Source organism: Photinus pyralis, unplaced genomic scaffold (assembly GCF_008802855.1).
Source record: "Photinus pyralis isolate 1611_PpyrPB1 unplaced genomic scaffold, Ppyr1.3 Ppyr1.4_LG4, whole genome shotgun sequence".
NCBI classification, from domain to species: domain Eukaryota; kingdom Metazoa; phylum Arthropoda; class Insecta; order Coleoptera; family Lampyridae; genus Photinus; species Photinus pyralis.
Window position 1 is genome coordinate 26,559,494 of NW_022170511.1, and position 19,043 is coordinate 26,578,536.

General features: G+C 35.0%; 2 protein-coding genes across 3 annotated transcripts; one reads left to right on the top strand and one right to left on the bottom strand.

The window, feature by feature from the left end:
- The first annotated feature begins 641 nt into the window (after positions 1–641).
- Positions 642–14,002, top strand: LOC116168318 (trifunctional enzyme subunit beta, mitochondrial). 2 transcript variants are annotated; one of them, XM_031484081.1, is made up of 10 exons: positions 642–823; positions 909–1,033; positions 1,086–1,257; positions 1,305–1,492; positions 1,543–1,730; positions 1,779–1,952; positions 2,001–2,132; positions 8,554–8,769; positions 13,583–13,822; positions 13,871–14,002. In XM_031484081.1, the coding sequence occupies exons 2-10, from the start codon at positions 973–975 to the stop codon at positions 13,916–13,918; spliced, it is 1,419 nt and encodes a 472-aa protein (XP_031339941.1). In that variant the 5' UTR covers positions 642–823; positions 909–972; the 3' UTR covers positions 13,919–14,002. The 2 variants fall into 2 exon arrangements, with proteins under 2 accessions (XP_031339941.1, XP_031339940.1); XM_031484080.1 differs by lacking the exon at positions 642–823 and having other exon boundaries at positions 830–1,033.
- LOC116168319 (exosome complex component RRP41) lies at positions 13,932–14,917 on the bottom strand. Its single transcript, XM_031484082.1, has 2 exons — positions 14,666–14,917; positions 13,932–14,615 (listed from the first exon to the last, which is right to left on the bottom strand). Exons 1-2 carry the CDS (start codon positions 14,834–14,836, stop codon positions 14,025–14,027), a joined length of 762 nt encoding a protein of 253 aa, XP_031339942.1. The 5' UTR covers positions 14,837–14,917; the 3' UTR covers positions 13,932–14,024.
- Between the last annotated feature and the right edge of the window lie 4,126 nt (positions 14,918–19,043).

The window sequence follows — 19,043 nt, forward strand, 5'->3', positions numbered from 1 at the left end:
AATTAAGCTTTGTTTATAAAGTTAAGTCGAACTTAAAATCTATGGCAACGATTATTAAGGCAATAGTTGCTATGGTATTTAAGTTATGCTTAACTTTAAGAGATACTTAATTTTGAGGGTGCAATTGGCCCTAAGACAATTTACTGGTTCAACACTTTTTCGGGTCTACCAATAAACCATGTCTATGCAATAAACGAACGCTTTTAAGTGCAAAAAGAGTGTTCAGAACGGATGTAACGGACGCACCTAGGTTTAGGAACCAAGCTCGCTGTGACGCCCGGCCTTACTGTCATTGTCTCATTGATTATACACTCCTGACACCAACATATCTATGAACTATGAACGACAAATAAGCCACCCTGTATTTCTGTAACAGTCGATTCTTTTTATTTATTTTATTTAACCTGTAAACTAATGCACGATAACGATACGTGATGTGTTTATGGGTACACTACTAACGTCAGGCCTTTTGTTTATTTGAATAACCAAAAACAATGACATAGCAAGGAGTAAAGTATTCTTTGGACATAGGTAGCTAGTTCGCCAATTAGTGACCCCATTTTCCCTCCCAACAGTGCGCCAGTGTTTTATACATTTGTTCAGCTTCACAGAACAGTAATATTTCAGCTTCACCATTGAATTTGATAGTAGTTATACATTCAATGGCTTCAGTGTGATATGAATCTTTGACTTTTTTAATTTATTATTATTATTGCGTGTTGAACTTAATTTTTATTGCTACTTGATTGATTACAATTTGCAGCTGACTGTTCTTTGGACTTTATACTTTGTGCTGACCTGACTCTACCAATACCAAACAAAAGTAGGTAGAGTATACCAAAATAAATTAGATGGTAGTTCAAAGTCCACGTATACCGTGTAGATTATTTTGTATTTCGTTTTCAAAGGTGCGTTCATCTGGTGCAAAGTAAAAAAGTATTATAAAAGTGAGTTTTGTTCGACCTAAGTATAATGGCTTTGCAAGCTGGTAAACATTTTCTGAAGCACAGTATTACTTCAGGTGTTAATCAAGGTAGGAACATACTGGTTTGATACCAATAAATTATCGATACTGAAACTTTTAGGATTTATTCGACCTATCTCTGTAAGTCACCAACGAAATGCACCTCGAAAAGGTTTGCCAGACAAAACGGGCAAGAATATAGTTCTTATAGATGGTGTTAGGACACCATTTTTAATGTCGGGTACAGATTATTCGAAACTTATGCCACACGATTTAGCGAGACACGCTTTATTGTAAGTGTAGAAAATAGTTCATAACAAACTTTAATTAAACAATGCAGAGGAATTGCGAAGAAAACCGGACTTCCGAAAGAACTTGTCGACTACATTGTTTATGGCACTGTGATTCAAGAGGTTAAAACATCAAATATTGCACGTGAAGCCGCACTTGCTGCGGGGTATAGTAATAAAACCCCAGCGCATACTGTAACTATGGCTTGCATTTCTTCAAATGCAGCTTTAACAACAGGTCTGAATGCATTTATTACAGTTTCGTGTACATTTTGTATTATTTTTTAGGAATCGGTTTAATTTCTGCCGGTGTGTATGATGTAATTGTTGCTGGTGGTGTAGAGTTTATGTCCGATGTTCCAATCAGGTTAAATCGAAAAATGAGAAGTCTTTTACTGAGAGTAAATAAAGCGAAAACTTTAGCGCAACGTTTACAACTGATGCTTTCCATTCGACCTAATTTCTTTGTCCCAGATGTATGTCATTTACCAAATAATGTTCGTTAGAGTTACATGGAATTTTAGCTTCCATCCGTGGCCGAGTTTTCTTCAGGTGAAACTATGGGTCATTCTGCAGATCGTTTGGCAGCAAGTTTTGGTACTACGCGGAAAGAACAAGATGATTTCGCATTAAGATCGCATACGTTAGCGCATCAAGCTCACGACAAGGGGTATTTGACTGATTTAATGCCAATCAAGGTAACATCAACAGTTCATTTTTTAAATGTTTTAAATAGGTGTTTGTAGGTGCAAGGAGTCGATAAGACCATCGACAAGGATAATGGTATTCGAGTGTCTAGTCCAGAACAGTTGGCGAAACTAAAACCAGCGTTTATTAAACCGCATGGTACAATTACAGCCGCTAACGCGTCATTTTTGGTAGGTCATAGTGATCAGATGCGCTTATCCGAAACTATTGTAGGTGTCATAATAACTAATTTCCTACTTATATTGTTTCATCATTAAAATTGATTTCACATATAGCAGTTAGACTTGGCCGACCTCACGAACTTATTAAGATGGACTGCTGATGAAACAATTGCATAGAGGTAGAAATGGCCCTAGCATGGGCGCGGCCATGATGTGCACGTTACAGTTATTTTCTAGGGGAGTTTTCCTAGTGCTCAAGTTTTGAGATTATTGCAGCCTTGGAAAATGACATGTGTCACAGTAATTTATTTAGAAAACGTGAGGTTATAGTCGGAGAGCTGGTAGACATTTTTGGGTAGGTATTTGAGGCACTCTGAAAACTTGTCCAACACTTCTCCAATAATCCCCAAGCACAGAAATGCAGACCTGGCTGAGGAGTGGCGGGGCTAACACTTTGCCAGGGGCCTTCAAAGTTTGGAAAAATAATGTCATTGATTTGTGAATCAATTTCAGACATATGCAGACATACGCTAAAGGGCTGCAACAACTATCAAGTATGCGAAATCGATAAAAAATCTTGTCTGAAATTGATTAACAAATCAATGACGCAGGGTCAAGGGACTCTTGATTTGAATTTTGAAGTGTATACTGGCCGCAATAAATACATGAACACCTAGTGTACTTTGATCACTTTTGACGAAAGTTTCAGGAGAATTGTCTTTATTTCGGCATAAGAAACGATGAAAATTTCAACATGATACAATTACAACTAATTCAGACGACACTAGAGTAGTCTCAAAATGAGAAGTACATTGTGACGTCATCACTTTCTGCGCGTATTGTTGCCACTAGTGGCGTATCATAGGGTATTTAAATTGAGGTTTGAAAGTACATTTGCTGTGTGAGGCAATGCACAAATAATGTCAACGCACGCGCTCCCCTTTAGGAGTTATCATGTACTCTCCCGGACACATTTTCATGCTTTGCGCAAATGACGTCACGATGTACTTCTCATTTTGAGATTACTCTAATAATGTGTAGATCATCCACTACTTCTGACGCATTCAGATACTCGACTGGGCATACATTCTTTTTTCAAACTTTGAAGGCGCCTGGCAAGGTGTTAGCCCCGCTTCTGCTCAGCCAGGTCTGCATTTCTGTGTTTGGGTATTATTGGAGAAGTGGTGGACAAGTTCTCAGCGTGCCTCAAATACTTACCTAAAAATGTCCACCAGCTCTCCTACTGTTGGGTTAATGGTTGTTTATTAGTTAATTTGAATTTCGCGCCAAGTGAATGCACATCATGGCTGTCCCCATGTAGGTGTCATTTGTCAATTCAGCAGTAGCAGTCCATCTTAATTTATAAGTTCGTTGCCGACCTATACAAACAATGATTAAAAGATTAGAATGTTAACCATCTTTCATTGTAAGAATGTTTCCCATTCTAATATTTTTAATCATTGCTGAACCTTATCACGTTGAGTGCCACGAGAAATTTTTGAAAATTTTTTATCGGGCCAAAAACTATTTTAAGCATTTTCGGATATGTTATGGCGGGTATAATGGCAAAAAGTTATAAATATCATGATACAGTGTGTAAAGCGATGGGGTATACAAGAGGGAATTTTTTTTTAAATATTGATTTATGAAAAAAATGTATTCTTCATGATATGTTTTGCTTGCTTTGAAAGTACCAATAACGTTTCGATAATCTAAAATTTATTTATAAAAATTTGGAAAAATAATAAAATTCATTTTTTTTTATTGAAAATTATCATTCTACATTATAATTAAGATAGAGTATTACTATCAAACCACAAACAATCGAAACGTTATTGGTATTTTCAAAGCAAGCAAAAAATATTATGAAGAATAAATTTTTTTATTTAAAAATAAAAATAATAAATTTAATAAAAACTGCTGCAACTACCGATGCCCTATCAGATATGTTACGATCGGCCCCCACGGACCGCTGCGGCGCTAAACGTGGTAAGCATCGTTTGTGAAACCTGCCATTAGACTATACAGGAGGGTGTTACATGACTGTATGTAAACAAAAATTGGGTGATACAGGGGATCAAGACAAACACTTTTTCCAAATAAACCGAGGGTCCAACGTGTTTCGTTTGGGAGCCACCCCTAAAGAAGTGGTGAAATTTGGATTTTTTCTTTAATTTTTTTCTTAAGAGTTACAAAAATGATTGGCACGTCTTCGAATAGGTTTTCGAGTATGCCCTATCCGATTTTGAAAAAAATATGTTTAAAATTCCTACCACGAAAGAGCGCACCCCTACTTGGGGGTGCGAACAAAAATTCTGATTTCGATGAAATTTTGTATTTGGGGGTTTTTGAACATGAAAATGACGAATCTGGAATTAGTTTTTGAAAATTATGATTAAATGATCACAAAAATTTCTATCATGGTATTTAAGTCTGCAAATTCGATTCCAAAAATTCCGTGCCTGCGGGAGGTGGGAAAATGTTTTTTAAGTAGAGTTCCATTACAATCAATAAGCATTATTGCAAGTATAATATCGACTTAAATGTCATCAGATAATAACAAAAGTGTTACCTTTTTATATAACTCTCGCCAGGAAAGATTGCCGGTTACAGCACACCTTGTGTTGATCTGCAGTCTATGTTTTTCTTAAGATGCGAGCGACTTCCGGAATAGAATCGTGCCAATGGCCCGTATGAATAAAAGTAAGCAAATGCTTATACTTGCAAAATTCAAAGTAAATACTCGTAACTCCCCCTTCATACTGGTCTGTTTAGCATGGTTTAGCAGCGCTGCACTGCGTCCTGTCCTTCTGCTTAGAAGCGCTGCTAAGTCGCCCAGAGCGAAGGAGCACTTACGAGTATTTCTTTGAATTTTGCAAGTATAAGTATTTGCTTACTTTTATTCATACGGGCCATTGTTGAACGAAAAGTCTTTTTGTTCAACATTGACATGATACTATCCCGGAAGTCGCTCACATCTTTAGAAAAACATACATTGTAGACCCGGATCAAGTGTTCTGTGACTGGCAATCTTTCCTGGCGAGAGGGTTATGGAACTTGCTGCATATTATTACATCATATGAAAGCGTATTAATTTTTCTACAAAAGTTCTTTATGCACCATAGCCAAATCCTTCAAATGACCAAAATATAACCATTCATTTCATTTCGATCTACTAAAAAAACAAAAATGATAAAATACGTTGTTTGTGCACATTAGTTCATTGGTCCTAAATTTATCCTCCAGTATTGATATATGCGTCCTTTCAATCATGGAAAACACAAACTTCGAGTTTACTTTGCGTTACAATAATTTTCAAAATTCTCTTTATCTTTACCGAGGTGTAACACCAAACGTTTGTCTTAAAATAAACATAAAGTGTGTGGTTTCCACGATTAAAGGGACGCATGCGTTAATACTGGCGGATAAATTTAGGACCAATAAACTAATGTGAACAAACGTCATTTTATCATTTCCATGGATAACTAGTTCAAAATGAATGTCTTTGTTATTTGAAGTATTTTATCCATGGTGCGTTCACATTTAATTTTTTAATTGCAGATTTGGATTCAGTAGAACAAAATACACAATTTTGATAATTTACTTGTCTTTCCAACTCTGCAATACTACGACAGTTAGCAATATATACAATAGTGTCGACTTAATTTGACTGTATTATTAATTATTAGATACAACCAAAAAGTGAATATGGATCATTTAAAGTGTTTTCTAAGTAATTAATTAAAATTAAATTCTTGTTTTAACATTTTAGTGGATGCTCGCTAAGAGCAAAAGGATCCTGGATCAAATCTGAATTTGGGTATCTTAACCTTCGTCGTACCGTACCAAAAAAGTTACACGGAATACCAAGCGGGGTACGTTTGTACCCCACTGTAAATAACACTGGGGAACAGTAATTTTGCGGCATGGCAGATTGAAGTCAATTCTGTATCAGACTAGTGTGCTGAATACTGGAAAAATATCAGATTTGTAAAATTGGCTCCAGTTTTTGAGATAAAAACTATTAACTATTTCAATAAAAAATTTTAGTAAAAATACCAATTTGCACGGAAAAAATACTCTTATTAAGTTGATCTTTAGGAACGAAACAAAAACAAAAATATCTGACGAAATTTAAGAAAAATCACAAAAAACTTTTTCTGTAGGCTTTTCTGCCATGGTTCTGCCCAAGACAATCCCTTACTAAGAGTCTGCCATCATGTGGCGGTCCCATCGACCTTGGTATCTGTCTTCCATGACCCTAATGTCCTGGTGGAACCGTTCTCCTTGTTCCTCGCTGTAATCGCCCACATTATGCGGGAATCTATCTAAATGACAATGCAAAAAGTGCCTTTAATGCTCATATTAGCTCCTAATTTGTTAAAATTTTGAAGCATTTTAGTGACTATTTTTGCATAGTCTGGAGCTTTATGACTCCTTAAGAAATTTTTGATTACTAAAAGAAAGCTTAACCGTGCCTCAGATTCAATTTGTGTCGTATAGTACAAACTCCGTGATAATTTTTCTTTGTTTTTGTAAACAAAATTTACCACATATATAACAAAAATTGTTGGGGTCATTTACACACGGTTTTCGTTGCGAAATCATATTTTTCAAGACGAATAGAACTTTTACGAAAAAGAGTTGACGTCGCGTCAGTTTTGAAACTTCTGTTTCATGGAGTCATATGTAATTTAAATATCACCGAAGGCGACTTGATGTCAATCCTTTTTTGATCACCGCGGATACTTAAAATAAGACGAACTGATAATTTTGGTCTAATAACTGATCAGTGAAATGTTTACTACTAAATCCATGAATAGATAACCAAACTTCAAATAAATACAACTTTAGAAGGGTAGTTTAAAATTTTGCATTGATTTAATACGTTTCGTTTATCTCAAGAACCAGAATCAATCCAAAAAAACTAAATGCATATAGTGTATCTCAAATACCAGTGTTTATAAAATTCATTAATAAAATTAGTGCCGCAGACATTTTTATTTTTTTTGTTCCGCTGTGTAATAGATGTAATGTCATTTAATGCTGTTGTTTTGTTAAATGTCTTTTAATTTTATTATATACTTAAGAACATATCAGTCGGAGTTAGTTTTGAGAAGAAAAACTACTAAATTTATGGAATATATGGAACTTCGCATATTTAGCCCAGGCTTCTTTTTTATAATATTTTCGGAACCCCGACGTTTTTGCCTAAATGGCAGTTTATTCCATTTTACGTCACTTTTTGTTCTGAAGCACAAATAATTTTGTTTCGGACTCTCTTCTAAGTCATCTTCAGGTATTTCGATGCCCAGTTCGTTACCTTCAGTTGTGATTATAATTATCATCTATTTCTTCTACTACTTCGGGCTCGGCATCGCTATCGTCTTCCTCATCAGATATATTTGTGTATAAAAATTGCTCCAATTCTGCATCAGTCAATGATCGCTCGTCAGGTACTTTTATATTCGTGGACATCGTAACCGTGGAAAGAAATTCTGAACAGCGCACACAAGACACCAACGATTGTATACTAACTGCGATACTAACGAATAACCAATTACCAGAAATGTGTTGAAATGCGCATATCAAATTAGGTCGAAAAATTGTCACTCGAAGTACTGTGTGGGGTACAAACATACCCCAGTTCAATTATTATTTATTTTTACATAAACGGGATGACGTTTTTGGGCCGTGTAGGTGTAAAACTATGTTGCAGGCGTATATTGACAATAAATAAAATTATGAATGCATGTTGTTTTAGATTAAAAAAAATATATGCAAAAAACCGATATTGGGGTACGTTTGTACCCCATTCGGTACGACGAAGGTTAAGTTGTGGAAATGTAAATTGTGTATGCGGTGGGGAAAGTGAGTACCCCCTTCCACGAACTTATAAATTAAAATGGACTACTAATGCTTAATTGACAAATGACACCTACATGGGGGCAGCCATGATGTGCACTCACCTGGCGCGAAATTCAAATCAACTAATAAACAAGCATTAACCTCACGTTTTCTAAATAAATTACTGTGACACATGTCATTTTCCAAGGCTGCAATAGTCTCAAAACTTGAGCACTAGGAAAATTCCCCTAGAAAATAACTAAAACGTGCACATCATGGCCGAGCCAATGCTAGAGCGATTTCTACCTCTATGCAACTGTTTGATTAGCATTCCATCTTAATTTATAAGTTCGTGTCCCTAACAAATTTCATATGTCTTAATAACTCAATTCTTAGTTTTTATCTTTATAGATGCATTTTTGAATATGTTTTTTAAACAATGATTCTTTGTCTTCGTGAATTTCCCTGTATACTTAAGTTAAACATTATTCCTTATACATACTTTATACAGTAATAACATTTCACCGCTCCATATGATTGATGATGTAATTTTGTTAATCAATGTGACCTCTGATTCTTACAGACTGATGGAGCCTCTGCTGCAATAATAATGACTGAAGCAAAGGCAAAAGAACTTGGCCTCAAGCCAAAGGCATACTTAAGAGATTTTACGTTTGTTTCGCAAGATCCAATTGATCAACTTCTGTTAGGGCCAGCATATGCTACACCGAAAATTCTGGATAAGACTGGTCTTTCTTTGCCCGATATTGACGTTTGGGAGATTCATGAAGCGTTTGCTGTAAGTACCTATTTAATAATTGCAGTGGAACCCAGATCATCCATGCTCCACGGGATCACATGAAGCATGGATGATCCAAAATAATATTTATTTCTTACATGTGAACATATTGTATAGATATTAATTCAATAATTTTTTTTTAATCGGCATTAGTTGATATTCAGGTAAAGGTTAGTAGGGTGAATAGGCCCAAAAATTCAAGATTCAGTATTTTTTTATTTGAAGACCTAATATTTCGGATGCAAAAACGCTGTCGTTCATCAGTGGACCCACTAAGAATAGTTAACCATAGAACAACAAACTTAGAATGGAAACTCTAATGTAATGTCATAGATATATAAATACCTAGATACAGCCATCCTTAACAAACGTACCTCGGTTTTTAAAAAACATATCAAAGAAATTTGTACATCTCTCCATTACTTTCTAACCAAGAAGAAACATGTTCTATCTCTTTTTATTGCATTAACCACTATGTCGTACGCGAATCGGACGCTTAAAACAAACTTAGCGCGTCTCATAAGTCATGTGACAGTTGACACATTTCACGATCGCGCGAAATCAAATCTAACTAAAAATATTCGCCCTAAACATGATGGGCGGTTTTTTCACTAAATATTATGTAATTATTGCGTTATCAATTGAATACGAATAAGATTAGTGCTTGCCATAATGATAGACGCGTCCATAATTGTTATTCCTGAAATAGTTTTATTACATAGAGCTACGCCATTCAAATTTGGGACTATGTTTACCTTGTTTGGCATGATGTGCTGCAGTGAATTCATTGCTGGCTTGCAGAATATCAAAAAAACCGTAAGTAAGTAAAGATTATGTTCAACATTTTAATTGCATGGTTTTAGGCGTAATGGTAACGGCGATTACGTTGCGACAGGAAGTGAATTCGTTTCCAATTATCATTTTGGCCTATATGATGTTGATGCAGTGCGTTTGTATCATGATCACAAAGAAGGATCCGTGCAATACTCTTAGGAAAACGAGATTTATAGACTGTGTGTGCGTGCAATATCAAATTTTGGTCGCTACGCGTCTTGCCTACCTTTCGACATATGTCCAATCGGTGGGGTTTCTTTTTGAAATTATAGTGCTAATTGTAGTAAGTAAGCTACACGTGTACATTTATTTAAAATAAATACAACATCTTAACAATGATATCCAATGTGATAATACTCATTTAGTGAACATTCATTACATTTGTAAAAGTTCACAATCCGAATAATCACTGTCATTATTAACACTTATTTTAAAGTTCAGAAACATCAACCAATATAACTTCTCTTTTAAATTAATCACTTTCCACATGTTCACACACTAATTCTTCCAGTTGTCAGCTGTAATTTTTTCAAATTCTTCATTTGCCAGCTTTCTAAGTAACATCTTCCATTTTAAATGTAACATTTCTTGCTGCTATGCGATTTAAATAAATAAAAAGGCGGTTTATTTATGTTGTAAAGTCTCAAATATGATAATTTTCTGTGCGATTTGTGCTAACAATTTGATTGACAGTTGTAATAAATAATGCGAATCTTGTCTTCCATGGTCAGGGTACCTCTATAAAGGATAGCGCTATACGTAATTAATGTGCCGAAAGTGATGGTAATAGATGGTACGTCCTTTTGAACTATGTTGGGGTATGGCTGTATCTATGTATTTATATATCTATGTGTAATGTAAAAATGACGCGCCATCTCGTGTATGTTCTCAGCAGCTTTTGCGTGAATGGCGCCAAATTTAAATATTAAAATGTAAGCTACGTCCGCATTATACTGAATTTCTCCGGATCTGTAACAATAACATTGGATTTGACTAGCTGAAACCTAAAAGGTAAATGAATCCAGCCAGTGAAGTCCAATTTTGTTTGTTAGGGATCCAGATAAATTCAGTTTAATGCCGATGCACCTCAACAGTCAGGGGCTTCAAAGAGTACAGACCACTTTATAAGTAACAACTCCAATTAATCCAATCAAGGAGTTATATTTAATTTAATATGGATATACAAGATACAAGATCAACTTCATGGAACTCTACACTTTATGATGCTCTCAAGATCGTTCTAAAAACAAAATATGTAGCAATTTATTACAATTCAATTAGTGTTACCTGCTAAAGATAATGTGCGAACTGCCACACGCTTTAAACCTCTTCGTGTTCCAGGTTCTAAAGCGCAACCAGAAAAATGACGTTCACAAACCAAAAACTTTTGTGTAAATTTCTTCCACATTATATTCTAAACCAATTCTATAAAAACTTCGGGCTCCATTTTTGGGAAACGTCTTCACAATTTGTCACACAACATTTACGTTTTCGATTTGTATATGCATAATTCATTGTAATAATGAATAGTAATTATACTTAAAGCACAATAAGCCGTCAATCAAAATTCAACTGTCATAATGGCGACACGTACTAAAGTCACTAGATTTAGTAACTTTAACAAGCACGCTAACTATGCGCCATCTATTGAATGTTCTCCAAACTAATTATATTTGTACTCAGTTGTTCCCGTTTACGTTTCCCTTCTAAGTTTTTTGTTCTGGGTAGTTAACGATTAGGCAATTGGTAATTAACCTTATGAAAACTTACAATTCTGTGTACTAAACACATTTCTCCAAGCTAACAATGCTGTGGGTGTACAAAATGGTGGTCGCCTCCTTAGGAAAAATGTTTATAAATATTTTAGATACTCTTTTTTACTAGACCAGTAATTACTTTGACTGTAGCATATACAATACAGGCTGATTCAAATTTGAGGGCAGGCAGTTTAAATCTCTACAAGATGCTAGTTTTAAATTTTAAGTCTGACATTTCGTCTCTGGTTAACCAACATCAACTGTGTTTGTTGTTATGGAAGCCATTTTTACTTTTTGTGTCATTTGATAAAGCATTTTTTCAAAAATGTAAATATCACTATTTTTTAATAAGAAAAATGGCGCTATTAATTCGTAAAAACGCAAGAAACTACGAACATACACTACCCACGACTAAGTTTCCTAGGCAAAAGAAAATATTTTAACAAGATTTAAAAAATAGTGGTGTACATTTTTGAAATTAGAAAAAAATGCTCTATGAAATGACACAAAAAGTAAAAATGGCTTCCATAATAAAAAACAAAGTTTATGATGGTTAACCGGAGACAAAATTTCAGACTTAAAATTTAAAACTAGCATCTTGTAGAAGGAAAAAAGTGGTCATAATAATATGTCATTTATTTTGAAATATCTTTTTAAATAACTTAGGTAAAAAATAAAAACGGTTTTGCAACTTTTTTTCAGGATATCTCCGAAAGTAGTCTGAATTTTTTTAGATTTTATTAAGCAATAAAGTATGCAACTTTGCCAAATTTAAACTACCTACCTATCTGTTACAGTTTCCGAGATCCCCATGGTGGCCCTCAAATTTGAGTCAGGCTGTATATGTATGTACTAAAAAGAATAATAAAACAGACAAAACGGTGACTATGATTTCGTTAAAATTTTGCAAATGCACATTACGCATAAAGGATATAAGACTGTCAAAAACGGTTTCTCTTTATATCTTGAGTTTTTAGCGCCATGACGTCTTACAACTTTTTTTCAAATAGCAATGCAAAATGTTTATTAAATTATTATTCGACAGATTTTCTGTGTACACCCCAAAACATTTGCGCTGGGTTTTATTATTAAAAAAAACTGAAAATTTCAAAGTTAAAAAACTAAAATAATCGAATTTCGCCAAAACAGTTATTTTGACTTCGTTAACAATTTTAGCAGTGTATATTAGGTGTAGAGGATGTAATATTATATTTGATCCAAATTCCAATGAGATTCTATAAATTGAATACGAAGGAAGAATATTTTATTTGACTTGAAAATTACAACTTGACAATATCTCAATTATTTAATTCAAACCGATTGCTCTGATCTTAATATGTAAGGCTATCAAAAACTTTTTTTTTAATATCTGAGTTTTTAACGCCATGGCCTCATACAACTTTTTTTTCAGATTTTTTTTGCTAATTAAAAGATGTACCAAACGCAAACCCTATCGTTTTCAATTATGTTTTGACTCAAATGCCTAATTCAATTTTTAAGAAAGTACTTGCGAAACAAAAGACCCAAAAAAATTGCATAATGCACAGTTCTAATAGGTAATTATTTAAACCATGGTTAGTTGTTTTAAACGAATATCTGTAATTATGAAAATATTGATGAGACGTTTTCACAACAATTATCATGTTTTTGTTTCCAAGGCACTCTTGAAAATTGGATAATTAAGTATTTTATTCAAAAAACCATGATACCTACCATTTTAATAAGACGAAAACTAGAATGCCAATTGAGCACCATAATAAAAATAAATAAATAAAAATAAGTGTTTTAATGTCATAGTTTAAACTACCTAGTCTTATCATAAAGTTAAAAAAATTAGTAAAAAAGGTAATATTAAGAATATTGGATATCCGTAGTTTGAGGAAGGAAAAGCGACTGCCTTGATGTGTTGTAGTTGGTAGGCAAGTGATTGAAAATGGTCACCAAAAACAGAAATACATGGCCTCCTAGTATTGTATGGAAGGTATACATTCTAGTATTTTTTTGTAATTTTATTATTTTTCTATTAATTAGACAAGATGTTAATTGCGAGGGGGGTTGATTGCAATGGCGCAAGATGAATGTAAATTAAAAATAATGGATGATAAATTATAGATATTCTTCACAATATTGAGAGCTGTATGATAAATTATATAGGTCCTATCACAAGATATGTTTAATAGCTTTTTATTTACATTATATCATTAATTTGTTTTATTTTTTAGGGTCAAATTATCTCAAATCTGAAAGCAATGGACAGCGACTGGTTTGCACAGAATTACATGAATCGGAAAGGTAAGGTGGGCGCTCTCGATATTAACAAATTGAACACCTGGGGAGGATCTCTTTCGATTGGTCATCCATTTGCCGCAACTGGAATAAGATTATGTATGCACACCGCAAATAGGCTTGTTCGTGAAGATGGCCAGCTGGGGGTTGTTACAGCATGTGCTGCAGGTGGCCAGGTAAGTTAAGAATACTTTTAAAGTAATCTGTTAATTTCTTTCATTTAGGGTGTGGCAATGGTAATTGAAAGACATCCAGATGCTTCCCCGAATTAAATCTTGTGCAGAATTGATGTCACACTATTTTAATTATAATTATATTTTATATAAAAATAAAATTTCTACATTACTACAATATCATTATTTATTATTATTTAAAAATCTATTGTTTTCTATTTGTTTGTGACCATCCTGTTGAGCTTCCTATATCTTTAACATGCTGTCGTACTACGTCATCTAAAATTGCCTTTATATCTTTACAGCCTTGAAGTGCTAAATTTAACACCTTCGGTAAGTGGTCTAAGTGAAACCTTTGAGACATCTCCATGTGAACAATTTTTGCCGACATAGGTAAAGCTACAACAGTTAAAACGGGACCACCAAGGGTTTCTTCTTGGTTTGAAATATCCACCATAGCAACATTGTTGTTAGCCAAACTAGCTGTGCAAGCGCAAACATATTCTTTTAACGGAATTCCCGCATCAATCAGTGCTAAAGTTGCGGCATTCACGCAAGCAGGAAACACCCCTCCATCGGCATGTAAGACTTCTACGTAAACATCAATTTGGGACCACGGGTACAGTTCAACCTTTACAGCTGCCAGTAATGCTTGATGCAAGTGAATTGAAATTTCTGTAGACTTTCTATCGCCCCGAGGACGCTTTTTTCGTTCACCCGTTGAGAAAACGGCCATGCTGAATTGACAGTTAATTATGGCTGCATCGTGTTGTGCTTTGGAGCGACCGCCACGTACCTAAAACAATTCCTTTTGATCATCCTTAAATGAAGTGGGGTGCAACATACTTGATGTGGACCATAAACTGCGGCTAAAACTTTTGTTAAACCTTGCTCCAAGTATGCACTGCCATCAGGTTGAGTAAAAACGCCTAATTTGCACCGAATTCTTCTTAATTCTTCGGCACGTCGTCCGTCTTGCCGTAAACCAATCTTTGATAATAATTCTTTTCTACTCATCGTATTCTGAAAGAAAAAATCTCAGGAAAATATTAGGCTGTAAAAAAAGGTTATGTGTATTAGTTTGCAACAATGGTTTGCAAACATGCTTACCGATCTGTTGCACCGTGACTCCCTCAGCACTGCGCAATCGCAAGATTTTGCAGAGAGACAATTCAATGCTACCAATATTCGAGCAACACATAAAATTAGAGATCCGTCGTGTCGTGCGTGTCCACATCTTTACGAACTATCACATTTCAACTGCTCATTTCAAGTATATACAGGGTGGTGACTTGCGTAACGCAACATAGGGGTGCTAATGTAGTATGCGGTGTACCTATACCGGTTGTTCGATTTAGTAATGCAGCATGCGGTCTGTCTTCCCATTCCGTGTAATATAAAAATGCAAAAAATTCCTATATAGTAGGGGAGCTAGCACGAAATCCACTGAACGAGAATGATCAAAATTTTAACCGATGGAGTTCCATTTTGCCCTATCAGAGTATGCTAAAATCGATCGTCTGCCCCCTCAGGTCATATGACTTAAGGCGCTGCGGGTACTTCTTGCGGTACCAATTCTGAAAGGTTGTTTTTCGAGAAAATAAGTTATACGCCAAATGAAAACGTTGATAATAGCTCTTAAAAAAATATTTAAAAAAATCGCGAACATTTGATAACTCGGTAAAAAACAATTCTTAGTCGGTTTTTCACGAACTTTCTATTGATATAACTAGGTTACGGTTGAACGAACGAAGCTGATTTTTTTTACAGACTGATGATAGGTAGGTACTACTAATGACTTAACAGTGTTTCGTTTTTAAATTTTTTCTCTAATTATAAGATTATCTTAACATTATAAGATATCTTATAATTAGAGAAAAAATTTAAAAAAGAAACACTCTCATAGTCATTGGCTGTACCTATCATTAGTTTGTAAAAAAAATCAGCTTCATTCATCCAACGGTAACCTAGTTATATCCGTAGAAAATTCGTGAAAAATCGACTAAGAATTGTTTTTTACGGAGTTATCAAATGTGCGCGATTTTTTTAAATATTTTTTTAAGAGCTATTATCAATAGCCGGTTAAAGCTTTGCGAAATCCTGGAATTAATTTTCATGTTTGTCCATGAGATACCAAACGAAACAACTATACAATTAACGGGTAAATCGTCACATACAGTTTGTGATTGGTTCAATATGTGCCGAGAAGTTTGTTCTTCCATTGTTATAATGTAAATAGACGCGGGCAACTAATTGGAACAAATGAAGATCCTGTGCAAATTGATGAAGCGAGGTTTGCAGGCCGTCGAAAATATAACAGGTAGTCGAGTAAAATTAGAGTACAATATTTGCTCAAACCTAGAACAATTTCGGGACAAGAAACCCATGTCCGAAATTAGTAGTACCAATAATGCTCTTCAACATACTAAAAGTCCCCTTATGTCCGAGGTGCGGAACATCCTGAAAATTGAGCCGCCATCTTGGATTTTCATGTTTTTTGCTAATAACTTTGTTATTATTATTTTTTTCGGAAAAAGTTAGGAAAGGGAATTTGTGAAGCTTTAAAATACGAACCCAATGCTTCTTTATTTCTCGAAATCGATTGGAAACTAAGGGAGTTATGATTTTTTTATTGTATAATATATATCACTATACACGAATAACTTCGCGAATAATTCGATTTATCCGATAGGCGAAATTCATTGGAACTTTATAGACCAAAGAGTCAAAGACTAATTAGGTATTCTTTATCGGTTCAACAATTTTCAGTCCAAATTTTAGTTTACCGCCCCCTCCTGGGTAATATTTTCAAATAACTACCGAATGGATGAGCTTCTCAAACAAGGAGAAGCATTTATATTGAAGTGGTACGGTGCCAAAAAATGCAAAACGCTCGATGACTACCGGTACATCAAGTACAACCAAGTCGTGGCAAGGCAGAATCTCATTACCAATTTCGAGCTAGCAACATTACCTTCTACATCGCATGCTGCTAGATTACATTTGAGACGGGTGTATCTACAGGTCCAGAATTGGATGGGTGAGGAATTGAACCCTAAAGAATTTGGCTGATTTACGAATCAAAACAATGTCTTGGAGCCCGTAAGAATGGAAAAACTCAGTGGACCGGATCTCATTTTGATAATGCTGTTTTGCGGTTGGAAAGAAACGTGTTCTAATTCTTGTAGCTGTAGGAAGTCGGGGCTCAAATGCACTGCATGTTGCAGGAATTGTACTGGCAATTTTTGCGGCAACAGCTTAGACCCAGAAAGTGATGATGCTGAACCTTCACCCTAAATTGGCCATTGCAAACAAATATACGTTAATCATGTTTAGTTTTTTAATTAGTTTAGATCAACTACTTATACCAGAAAAGGGGGATGAAGCGAGGGCAGATGGGCGGGGAGGGGGGAGGGCAGGAGGGGGCAGTAAGGGAAGGGGGGATATCACACATATCTCCGCTCATGTCTGTGGGAGGGGGGAGTGTTGCACTGTCGTATAGTAGGTATACACAGCGAATGCTGTATAGTGCGATTATTGATACAATAAAAAAATCATAACTCCTTTAGTTTTCAATATATTTCAAGAAATGAAATGAAGCATTGGATTGGTATTTTAAAGCTTCACAAATTCCCTTTCCTGACTTTTTCCGAAAAAAATCATATATAATAACAAAGTTATTAGCAAAAAACATGAAAATCCAAGATGGCGGCTCAATTTTCAGGATTTTACGCACCTCGGAGATATGGGGACTTTTAGTATGTTAAAAGAGCATTATTGGTACTACTAATTTCGGGCATCGCTTGCTTGTCCCGAATTTGTTGTAGGTTGAACTCTAATTTTACTCGACTAAGGGGTCGCTTGTTGGATGGTGACCACCCGGCTTTGTCAGATGACAGTGATGTTGCAGTTGATAACCAACGTAATCATGGGCAGCGAATTGACGGCCCTTGGGTGTTTGGCCTGCTGAATCGGAATGAAGTGAGGTATTTCGTTGTGGAACGCAGGGACCGAAATACGTTGATTCCAATAATACAACGTGAGGTTCAAATAGGATCCACAATTCATTCCGATGAGTGGCCAGCATACTCTAATTTGGGTAATTTGGGCTACACTCATTCAACTGTCAACCACCAACACAACTATGTGGATCCTGCCAGTGGTGCCCACACACAAGGTATCGAGAGATCGTGGTTAGAGGCCAAAATGAAGTTGATGAAAAGGAGAGCAGTTCCAAAACAGCATTTACAATCCCATTTGGATTATTTGTCGTGGAAGTACATGAGATCAACTGAAGAAGATATGTTTGTATGTTACCTCAGGGATATTCGCACTGGTCATATGTAAATACTGGCGTTTTATGTATTATTGATAAGTTTTTCGAATTGTGTTATTTTTTGGAATATATGTTCATTAGTAAAATAAACTATGAATTTATTGGTTTTTCTTGTATATTGTATGAAAAGGGTACGTAGACCGCATATCTATAGGTAGACCGCATACTACATTAGCACCGGGATTTCAATGTAAAATTCATAACATGCGATTATTGGCTCCCCAAATTATTTTAGAGCAAAAGTGTATTAAGGTTTTTTGTAGAAAAAAATTTTTTACGTCAATCAACCGTATTAGTTTTCAATTTTTTGCATAATAATGACGGAAAATTGGAAAAATAAAACCCCCATCTTTTTCAATAATCTGTGATGCCATGGAATTTTATAATACAAAACTACGCCAATATCCGCCATGCCATGGAATGTCTGCTATAAAACAAATCAAATTCTATCAAAAAGTATTATATTTTAAACAGCGAATTCAACATAAAGAAAGACCAAATTACTATAAACGGTTTCCTAATATAACAATTTACAATAAATGTTCCAATAAGTCACCATTAACTAGGTATAAGACACTAACCAACCAAGTCGATCATAAAATCCATTTCGAACTGCTGCTAATTGATAACTGGATATCTTTTTGTATTATGAAATTCCATGGCGTCACAGATTATTGAAAAAGATGGGGGTTTTATTTTTCCAATTTTCCGTCTTTATTATGCAAAAAATTGAAAACTAATACGGTTGATTGACGTAAAAAAATGTTTTCTGCAAAAAACCTTAATAAATTTTAGCTCTAAAATAATTTGGGGAGCCAATAATCGCATGTTATGAATTTTACATTGAAATCCCTATGGTGCGTTACGCAAGTCACCACCCTGTATAGT

Coding starts and splice junctions, on each gene's coding strand:
- LOC116168318 (XM_031484081.1), top strand. CDS start 973: ATGGCTTTGCAAGCTGGTAAACATTTTCTGAAGCACAGTATTACTTCA. Junction 1,493..1,542: donor AAATGCAGCTTTAACAACAG/GTCTGAATGCAT, acceptor ATTATTTTTTAG/GAATCGGTTTAATTTCTGCC. Junction 2,133..8,553: donor CCGCTAACGCGTCATTTTTG/GTAGGTCATAGT, acceptor TGATTCTTACAG/ACTGATGGAGCCTCTGCTGC.
- LOC116168319 (XM_031484082.1), bottom strand. CDS start 14,836: ATGAGTAGAAAAGAATTATTATCAAAGATTGGTTTACGGCAAGACGGA. Junction 14,616..14,665: donor CAGTTTATGGTCCACATCAA/GTATGTTGCACC, acceptor GAATTGTTTTAG/GTACGTGGCGGTCGCTCCAA.